General features: G+C 41.2%; 1 protein-coding gene across 1 annotated transcript; it reads right to left on the reverse strand.

The window, feature by feature from the left end:
* Positions 1-2,976: 2,976 nt before the first annotated feature.
* On the reverse strand, positions 2,977-7,842 carry LOC122400661 (segmentation protein Runt-like). The gene is made up of 4 exons (XM_043402229.1): positions 7,521-7,842; positions 7,315-7,428; positions 6,198-6,302; positions 2,977-3,386 (listed from the first exon to the last, which is right to left on the reverse strand). The coding sequence occupies exons 1-4, from the start codon at positions 7,840-7,842 to the stop codon at positions 2,977-2,979; spliced, it is 951 nt and encodes a 316-aa protein (XP_043258164.1).
* Between the last annotated feature and the right edge of the window lie 3,127 nt (positions 7,843-10,969).

Consider the following 10,969-nt stretch of genomic DNA (forward strand, 5'->3'; position numbering starts at 1 on the left):
TTACACGACGGAATCAAATTGGTTCGTTAATTCGTGGAAACAACTTGGAAAAATTCGCTAAAAAATATTATTAGGTCATCCTAATCATCCTGTACAACTTCAAAATAATATTTAAAACGTGTCACGAGATTTTATGAAGAATAAAATAAACTATTCATTTTATTGGCTAAATTCATTGCTAGAAAAATTGTTCGATTTTTCATTAAGATATTATTCAACGCTGTTCCTTAGGACGTTGATATTTTCAAGTTGTTTACCTACTAATAAGCCTGATAATTGTTGTATAAACTCAAACGTAACGAAAATTAGTCTGTAACACAGTAAATTTTTCGCGTATTCTATGAATCATTAACATCGTTAATTAAGCTTCGTGAAAAAAAATTTCACTTTATTTCTTTTGACTTATTTTTTCATGTAGATTCGCAGTGTGAATTCCATATGTGTTTAAAATTTTAGAAATCCCCGGAACCGACATATTTTTATTTTGTATAGAACCGCCTTTATTTACCAAAAAAATTCTACCTTTGGAAAAGATACTTTCGCTAAAGTGTTGCTGCTAATATTTTCCATTAGTTGGAGAAGCATGGACGGAGAAGTTCCGGTTTATCGTACGAAACGTTTTTAGATCGGCCAATAATCATTTTATGCACGCCTTTTACTACAAACTTTTGGTCCCGGCCAGTATAAATACAAACATGGCAAGCTGAATCGAAATGTAAATTGTTTATAACGTTTCGTACTAAATATAATATACAAGTGCAGAACGGAAGTTTGTTTCGATAATTTTGGATCTAGTTACGCGTGTCAAGTATCGTGTTAAAGATACAAACAATATAACGCGTAATAGCCAGTGAAGTTATGGGAATTGCAAACTATAGCGAAAAATTCGTGAATTTAATTTTTATCTTCCATTTTACATCAATTATAATTTTTCTGCTTTTCTAATATATATTTGTCGACTACTATAAATTAGATATCTCTGTAAATAATCACAATTTCATGTACGCCAAGAAAGTTATCTGAAACTTAATCATTGTTTCACGAATATTAGGAGCTGCACTTTTGTACCTTTTTTTATTTTAATTTCTTGATATATGTATTTACATCGAGGTGTAAATGAAGTAATAAAACTCTATGAAAACGATCAATAGAATTTTCTAAATATAGTCGGGATTTCACAAAGCAGATTAGTAATATTAGAATGTTCGAAAGCTTTTAAATGGTTTATGTTATTAGGTCGTTTTAAATGTAATCCACTCACCCTAATAGTCGATTTCAGATTTTCCCTGGGCTCCTTCCACCTGTCCAATCCAGTGTTTGCCACTTTTCCATGTTTTCTTCGTAAAATAGTTCGAAGTTTCCATTCGACAGACGATCACTAGTGTTTACTTCAACTCCGTTTATACGTCTTCTCAAAGAAATTTCACTTTCACTTTGTAAATTTTCACGAAGAATCAAATTCACCTCCCACGACAAAATAATTAAAGAAAGCTTCAAAATTAATTACAAAGAAATAGAAAGGTTTGGGGGATCGGTGCTAAAAGTACAAACTGTAGTTTTCATAACTGCTTTCGGTAATATTTTAGTCTGGTTAAAGTATTGTGTTGGTTGGGATAGGAGTTTGTTCGTTCGAGCGTTTCGAACACCCTTCGTTTTACGCGTCGTCTGTGTAACAAAAGGAAATGGCGGAAAACTGATGGCTGAGGCCCCTTTTGAAAAGGTCAAGGATGATTTACGTTTTAATTGGCGCAGGTATCCAGGTAGATACTGTGCTGAAAGCGCTCGGCCTGTAGAATTACCTGGAATTATTCATTTGTAACAGTAGACTGGAATTATTTTTGAAAAAACACCGACGTTCAACCATCGATCGAAGAAGGTAATGAAAAAGACGATCGCGTGTCGAACGGTTTTGCGTGGAAAAATTGTACCTGCGCCTTAAACCTTTCACAGAACACGTAAATATTATTCATTAGTAATTTTTGTTGAACTTTAAGAAAGAAATATGTGGAATTAATGTCCGTAAATGAATGAATCACTATTGAATTTGATGGAAGTTTACAGCAAACAACACTGCTTTTCGAAAATAATTTCACCGTTATTTTTTTAGAAAAAAAAACTATATCGTTCGAAATAACTGTTGTAAAATATTTCTGGTAGGAAGGTACTTCAAATTTTTCAAGGATTAAAAAATGTCAGGTTGAAACTAGAGTTGAGCAAATTTTAAAGTAATTCGCAAATTGACTTCCGTTCAACTTTCGTGGATAAATAAATTACCGAATTTCGTAAATCGGCATTCACGGATAGCCCCCGATAGAAAGCTTAAAATTTGCCCAACGCTGGATGAAATAACGAATCGGTCAGGATTTAAATTTTCGCATCGACGTAGATTTTATTCCTCTCGCTGCGTCTCTCTATAATACCATCTGTTTACATTAAATTAGATCTCTGGCTTATAAATAATATCAATATCTCTGTCTTTTGGTCTCTCTCGCTCAAGCACACACCCAACCGCGCGACACACTCGCTCCTACACGCACGAATATACATATAATATCTCTGTCTCTCTACATTATTGTCCACGAACTATCTACACGTATATACAAAAAAACCGTCCTATGTACAATGATCGTATCTCGCGAATCGTACACGCGATCCAGCGATCGAAAGTGACCAGCCTCCGATCGACGAGCAGCCCCCGATCGTCGTCAAGAGTCCACGGTACGATCGCCGTAACGTGGTTGCCGAAATATGTGTATCCATCCCTCCTTCGCCTTCGTAAAACCGAAAGCGTCGCCTCGAACGACGAAAATAAACAACGAGGAAACGAAAGGTACTGCCTGGTCGCGAGCAAACGATCAAACGGTCGAAAAAAGACGTATGCCACCGACGACGACGTCTAAATAATCACTAGCCTTCCAGCGGGGAGAGTTCTGTTTTCTCCATGTTTCACCGAGTCTCCAGCTCGTTTCTCGTACCCTAGTAAGGCCTCCAGAATTTTTTCGTCGGCTGCGGCGAGATCATGGTCGTGGGCGCCTTCAGCTTGTTCCTCGGGCTCTCCGTGGTCTTCTTGGGGGTGGTTTTCTCGGGCGTCGACGCGGTGGCGGCGATCACCGACGACGCGGGCGGAAGCGTGTTCAATCTGATAGGGACGAACGCGCTGCGAACTTCCTCCGCGGCGGACTCGCTGCCGGAGTCGCTGGGACTTCTCGGTGGCGTCCTGGACGGGCTGTTCGGTATGGCCGCCGGCGTCGTGGCGGTGGTGGTGGCTTCCGGCGGCAGAGTGGTGTACTCTGTCGGGTATTTCACGTTCGCGAACGGGTACGTGGGAAGAACCATCGGCGGGAACGTCGGCGAGAACAGATCCGTCGGTGGCATCGGGTTCGTTCCTGAACAGAGAGAGAGAGAACGCGTTGATTAGAGACGCCGGTGGTTCCAGAGACGACGTTCACGGAGAGGTGGAGGATGGGTGGAGAGCTCGTGGCCGAAGGGAGCCAAGTCGTATTGTTGTTGCGTAGTTGACGGGGTGGCTAGGATATATCTGGGGGTCGAAGGGGTCCGTTGTGGGAAAAGGGAGCTTACCCCTCGGTCCAGCCACGGGGTATGAATCATCGCCAGGCGTCGCGGACTCCGGCGAAATCGATAACGCGGACTCTCTCGTGAACGCGTGTCCTCTTTCGAGCCTTTTTTTCTATTGCTGGAACTTCGACTGACGGGGGCCCGGCATGATATTCCTGTTACCGAGCGTGCATTGTTGGACTTTTGATTGATTGCTAGCGGGGACGTGGACCGAGGGGGCCGATGGGTACCGATTAGGAGCACTTTTTGGCTCGCCGTTTCTGATTATCTCGGCCTCGGGACCGACGAACCGGAGCAAAGATCTCGAGAGCCGCGCGAAACAAAACGATAACGAACCATTGGGTACGCGTACACTGTCGATCGTGAGACGATTGATGTCCAAGGTCTCTGACAACGTCATTGTGCCAGTTGCGGTTGCATAAACAAATCCTAACTTGCATTCTATAGCCTCGTGCGTTTATTCTAAACGTGCAAACCTTCAGTATGAACTTCTGATGTGGAAAAACTGCAAATTTTTATTGGCAAATTTTGAGTAAAAAAATTGATCCACGTTCTCGAGCATTGTCGTATATTATGTAATATTATCTCTTCATTGGTGTGATATAATTTATTTTAATGAAAAGAGGGAAGAAAGAGCAGTTGAAGTTTACCTTGACGATTTCAACCCCTTAACGCCACAGTTTACCGGTTTAGATTTGTTTCTAAGGCGCGTAACAATGTGTTTCGTTGTTATTTACGATGCTGTAATTTTTTAACGTGAAATTTTTAACATGTTGTTTCTAAAAGCACATCTATTTTTACATTTAGGGGTTAATAAAGTAGCACACAACTATACGGAAGAATACGCGTGAACTGTAGTTGGAACATTTCTACCGCAAGTTTCCTTGCATACACAGGAAACAAACGGAAAATTTGTTCTCTTTAGAAACGAAAATATACAAACGTTAATGGCTCGATATAAAAATTTATTTGTTATTGCTTCAAAGTTTGGCAAGCTGACAAAAGATCGTGTCGCTGCTTTTGTGGAGAATATAATAATATTGTGAGAATAACAAATTTCTAACATTATAGAAGGGGGAGAACAGTCATTGTTTACTATTGTACAGCCAAGTTAAGAATTTTATTAAAAACTTAGAAACTGCAATATTACTAATAGACTCTGACGCATTTAAAATACATTCATTGATAAATTATCATCGTCATTTTTTAATACAATGATCCCAATAAAACAGCATTAATAAAATGTTCATAATGTGAAAAATATTTGTGCTTTTTTCGTTTTTATGAGGCTTATATCACATTGTCATGCTTCCTTATAAACTATATGTAAAATAAATAAATAAAATATAAACGCAAATCATCGCGTAAAAGAATCTTCAAGAAAATTCGAGAGAGGAATGTGAAAGTAGAAGGTTCAACCTTTAAAACGATTTTAGAAAAACTATTGTGTGACTTTTTTCACCAAGTTACAATGGTCAAAATATTGTCAACGTTTAGGCAATGTCTTCTAATACTTATGACCTGCAGGGTACGTTTATTAATCAATTTTAATACGTTTTAATGTCAACGTCTATAATGACTATTGATTCGAATGTGCAGAAAGAAGATAAAATTGTGAGAATAAATATTCCATTGACATATTAATAGTTCTGACTCGAGATGAGAATCTCCGTTTCGATTTTTAGTTACGAACGACAGACCCATTCTTTTTTTAAAAGAACTATTTAATTACCTTCTTTGAGCTTGTATTAATACTTCGGTTTCGAGTTTCTTTGCGTTGACCCCAGTTTAAGGTAAATTGTCAGATTGAGGGGATCGATTCGTTCAAGATATTCCTACTTCGAGAGAATATTAATACATGACCTTTTGCAATTATCGATATTCGCCAAAGTTCTTGCATACCAAGACTCTACTAGTTAGACAACAACACAATCATTTTCTAGATTTTCTGCAATTATCAGGAATTCACAACTATGTAGATAGTCGCCATTACTGTTGATGAATTTAAATGAGATTCTTCGAAATCTTCGATATAAGCAACATTAGTTCTCCCAATTAAATAGCTTTTAATTCACCTAACAGTTTAACGCTAAAACTAATTTTAAACAGTTGTTCAAGTCTTAAGAGCAATGTTTAGCACGTTGACCAAATTTGTAAAACTTTCCACGAGGTTAACATTTTGTTTTTAGACAAACGGATACTACTTAATTTAAAATTTGTCTGAATAAATATTTTCGCAATCTTGTTGAAACTATACATACTTGTACACAAAGTTTCATACTTTTTTCAATTTCATGGATCCCAACCCTTCTTTGTTAATATAAACGATAACAGGGAGAGTTGCTAGAACACTACAATTCGTTCTATAGCGACGAAGGTTTGCACGCGAATCTCGAATGTTGGCTCGCGTAATAAATAAAAAATTCTTCACAAGCGCTAAAATTTTAGAGACGATTTCTATATCGAAACAGACATCAGTCCGCAAGTTTTAATTATGGATAGTTCAAATATCGAAAAAGAATTTGAATACTTGTGACCGACAGCGTAGATCTATGATCGTGGATCATTGGTTCGTTATCGATATATCGTTCTACTTGGTTAAAACGTAGAAGGTGTCTTACCTTTGAAAGCCGGGTGGGACAAGTGCCACGCGTGTCCCAGATACGCGACATCCATCCAGGGGTTGAGTAATCCCAGTCCAGGGAAACCAGGCCCGTACTGATAGTCTGCAAAGAGGCAAGGATCGTTCGTTTAGCGGGGATTGGAAGGTCTTGGTGCCGGAAATAGCCGCGAAAACCGAAATCGAGCGGCTCCATAAATAAATCTCGCGATCTCAAGGTTTTCGCGGGAACCTTGGCGAACTTTTCCCCTACCCCCCCGCCCACCCCCCTCGTTCCCCCCCGTCGATACGTTCAGCGTTCCGATTCGGAGTCGCGGCCCTCGGGAACCGGTCAATAAAAACGAATTAAACCGTCGGTAGGAACGATGGATCCAGACAGTCACGAACACGCCTAACGAACTGACAAAGAGTAGCGGATGGCGGAGATAAAAAGACGACTGCCGGCCCGGCCGGGATCCCATAAAACGCGGATTAACGACGCTCTCCGTAGGCGAGCTAACGATCCCTGTTTACACCAATGCCGCGCGTTACGCTCGTTCCGTACGATTTTCGTTGCCGTGCCACATGCTACCGCCATATGCGGCGCGATAAACAAACGCGTAAACGCGGCTCCTTTGCAGACGACGTTGATGGCCGGCGTATGCACGGTTCGCTCCTGCCTTACCTCCCGCGGCTTCGTTCGGCTCTTTTGCCCGACCGAGCGCCCTCCAATAAACACACGGACGTTTAACGTTCCGCGAACCAATCGCGTACCATCCCCGAGAAAATAAGCGAGGACGTTAAAAAGGACGCCGATCGTCGCGATGGCTTGAAACGATGCCAATAGCTTTCGCCGATTCACGCCGCGGGTTCACGCGTCTCTACTCGTGTGTTTGTAGGTGTACGCTCGCAAGCGCGCGCGCGCGCGATCGCAAGCTCCCACAGTGCCACCCTTGTGCACGTGTAAACGACTCGGAGGTTGCGACCGCCGCGGCTCGCGGTTTGAGGTCCACCGGATTATTAAACGCCTGCGAGACGACCGTTTGCGGACTCCGCGACGCTTTTGTTCACCGCCCACTCTGACCCCCCGTTCGGATGAGGATGTTTGAGGAACCGGAGTGATCTCGATAGGGACTTACTCGACTTGGACCTAGGTTCCCTCGGTCCGTCCACCGTGACCTTGATGGCCTTCGTGTAGGTGGCGACTTGGAATGGTACCGTGCTGATCTGAATGGTCAGCGAGAACGACTTTCCTGTAAATGAAACAAAACGTTTCTGGATTAGTTCCTCCGATCGGTATCGCGATCGTTTTAAAGGTAGTTCCATCAACGTGTCAGACACTGACCTCTCCCGCTACGACCGACGAATCTGAGGTCGTTGAACTTGGCGACCTGGTTCTTCATGACTGCCGTGCAATTCCTCAGCTCGCCGCAACAGTTCTCGTCGTTCCCGGCGCGTATGGTGACCAGGGTACCGTCGGTGACGTCGTCGAGCGCTACCACCTTGAACGCGACCGGTAGCGACTTGTTCGACCGCCAATGTGACGGCAACGCGCTGCACAGGATGGCGGGACTTCCGGTCTTCACGAGGTCGCCGTGACAGGCCTGCAACGTCTCGTGTATCGCGTTGAAGCTGTCCATTCCCATCGGTCCTGCCGGCAGATGCATGGTTTCTTCGCTATCGTGTCCGTGGTCCACCGATGAAGCAACAGTCCGCGTGAAATGGTTAATCCTCAGTAACACCAAGATCGCTTTATCCTCTGCGCACACGGTTCCGTGGTCCCGGATCACTGTCTTCCTCAACTGCACTGTGCGTCGCGCCTCGGTAGCGTCCCGAAGCGAACCACCGAACGTAAACAAAAAAAAAATCGACCTGCACACGTTTCGACGACAACGGTTTCCGAGTTCCTCGGGGTGAGAGTCCTGCTGCTCGCACTTCGAATCCAAAACAAAAAAAAACCTTTTTACCGAAAATTTGTATACCGAACCGACGCGCACTCGATGCCGGCTGAGCGGATTCTAGTTTTTCGCGGCCGCAGCCGCAGCTATTTAGAGGGGATTTTTCTCCCCTCCAATTTTTCCGGAGCCCCACCCAGACCAGCGCGTCGACCAATGAGGACGGCGGTCGTGTTGTGGCCTCCGCGGCTCGCCGCCTTCGCCCCTAACCAGGCTTAGGGGGTGCCTTGCGAAAGGGGCTGCCAGCCTGCTGCCTCTCTTGCCCGAGGGTGGCTTGCGCCTCCGCTCTTTCTTACCGGTCCCGTCTTCCCTCTCTCGTCAAACATCCCACTCTACCACTCTCTCTCTCTCCCTCTCTCTCTCCTTCTCACTCCTTCTCACTCTCTCCCTCTGGTTTACCAGTTCGTTGGTCGTCCCTCTCCGTTCTGCTGGTAGACCCGTTTCGGTTGCGTTCCTCGCCGTCTCCCTCTATTCTCCGTCCCGTCTCGTTCTTGCCGCGCCACGCTTACGTGACGACGTGAATTTCACGCGCACGTGTTCACCCCATCCCTACCCCCGCAGCCACGCTCCTCCGTCGGACGGTGCACGCGTTTCTTGACCTCCACGGTACTCCGCGTCGGAGGACGTTCGACTGATGGTCGCCCCGACGACCCCTGAGTACGCGGGGAACCGACGCGACGCCCATCCACAGCATCTTCGAAACCGTTATGTATACTTCGAAATTCTTCAAGAATATTTTTCTAAGATGCACTATGTTTTTCAGACCTAAAGTCTATTTGGTAATTAGAGTCCATTTTATCACGGTGATTAGATTTACCGCGTTCTTCATTGATTTTTTTCAAAAAAAATTTATTCCTCTACAAAGTAACATTGTAAATGTCTTACAACATATAATAAATGTAAAATTTCGAGTATATAGCGTAAAATGAAATTTAGAATACACTCGTCTATCATATTTAAATAGAACGATATTAAAAAACTGTTTAACGAGGGAAATAACTTTTAAATATAATTCACAAATATAATTCTTCTTGTTTTAAATTTTTAATTTGGTATTTTATAAGTAAATACCGATCGTTACATAGCACTCGTAAACGTGCCATGAATGAAAATTTGGACAACTCTGTCTACCAAGAACTGAAAAGTGTAACTCAAAAAATATAAAAACGCAATTATTATAATTATTTTTAGATGAATTCTAAATTACTTAAATGCCCGAGTATAGGTAGTTGCTCTTTATTATCATCATTAGCATGGTTCTTCATTGTTAATCGTTTCTCCCTGTGTTATAAAAGTGGATATCGATTGTTCTCGCGCAATAGGTGGAGAACATAATAACAATAAAACTTCGAAAAGCAATTTAGGTTAAAACTAGATAATGTATTCTGGCTGACACAAGCATCGAGAAACTGTCGCAAACCACGCGTCAGAATCTGCCGGAATCGTTCGCTAACACTGCTCAAGTATAATTACTATAGTGACAGTCTATAGTACTCTATACTTTCAAGATGATGCAATTGTACAAAATTCATTTTCTTATTTTTATTTTGCCTACATCAAGCCTTTCGTACCCTAATTTTGGCATTAAAATGTTGAACAGTAATATAAAAAATAATATTATGAGAATTTAAAGTACAAAATCATATTAATTTTCGAGATGTATAATTCAGTCATTAATAGAAAATTCACAAGAAACAATAAGTTAAATATTATGCAGAAAAATTAACTTTTTTTTGAACTATTCATTTTTACAATAATTTTACACTTTTTAAATATCATTTCATAGAGTTTTGATTAAAAATATAGTATATATCTCTGTGTCCATTGCAGGAATATTGACCGTAATAATGTACCTGTTCAGAATTGTGTGATCCACCCACCCAATTAGTATGTCCATATAGAATTAAAAATTCAATTTACGATTTATTTTTCAAATCCGTCCAGCTAAAATTGTATCTTTGATCACGTTCGATTCATATATTAACTTAATAATAACGTTTATATTTAATTTCGAACTATTAATTGGCTTCCTTAAAGGTGACGTTAAGAAGTTCCCGTTGCAGGTAGCTGGGGTTTTCACGCACCTTTTGCACGGAACGATAATAAAGACATTAGTCTTTTTTTACGATCATCTTTTCACTGGAGTAATTTTGAAATGCTCGTGAACGTTGAAAAATCGATTTAACCAGGCAAAAGCGGTGCAATCTTATTCCCATTCGATAATACAATTATTGCTTTGTTTCATACGTCGTTAGCAGTTCCGGATACCTGGGTTTCAACCCGAAATGAGTTCGTGTATATTGGTTCTGCTGTTCCGAATTTTTTGCGGCCTCTCACTTACGCAGAAATTTAATTTTTAACATAATTTCATTTTTCGATACGGGTAATAAAAGGTAGAAAGGAAGTACACACAAATATTGGAGGGTAAAAAATATTATGCACGAGTGTTAAGAAACATAAGTTGCAAAATTTATTAAAACACAGTTCGAACAATCGTATTTTTTGCAAAACAATTCGTCAAAAATTAGTTTGAATTAATAGATAAATATAATTATACGAATTGTTTAAAAATTAATTACCCTTGGAAAAATTTGTCCCCCCAAATATTCAAACGTTCTGCATATTGAACGTAGTATTTAAGGTACAGGTGATCGTGAAATGAATTAACTCTAATTTGAGTCTATAAATTCATTCATGTTGTCAGAATAGTAAAATACAACCTTCGTTACTTTTTCTTACGTCATCGTGTTCTTACGTCATAAGGACATAGACAATGAGGTATAAGGACCTATTATTATTGTTGCCTCTATTGTGCGGTTAATGGTCGATTTAACACAAA

The sequence above is a fragment of the Colletes gigas genome, unplaced genomic scaffold (assembly GCF_013123115.1).
Source record: "Colletes gigas isolate AHSC1104 unplaced genomic scaffold, ASM1312311v1 Colletes_gigas_Sc00002, whole genome shotgun sequence".
NCBI classification, from domain to species: domain Eukaryota; kingdom Metazoa; phylum Arthropoda; class Insecta; order Hymenoptera; family Colletidae; genus Colletes; species Colletes gigas.

What these genes read in the sequence shown, in the direction of transcription:
- LOC122400661 (XM_043402229.1), bottom strand. Translation starts at nt 7,842, where the DNA reads ATGCATCTGCCGGCAGGACCGATGGGAATGGACAGCTTCAACGCGATA. An exon ending in GGAACCTAGGTCCAAGTCGA is followed by an intron (nt 6,303 to 7,314) that starts GTAAGTCCCTAT and finishes GCCTCTTTGCAG; the next exon opens with ACTATCAGTACGGGCCTGGT. An exon ending in GTCCCACCCGGCTTTCAAAG is followed by an intron (nt 3,387 to 6,197) that starts GTAAGACACCTT and finishes CTCTCTGTTCAG; the next exon opens with GAACGAACCCGATGCCACCG.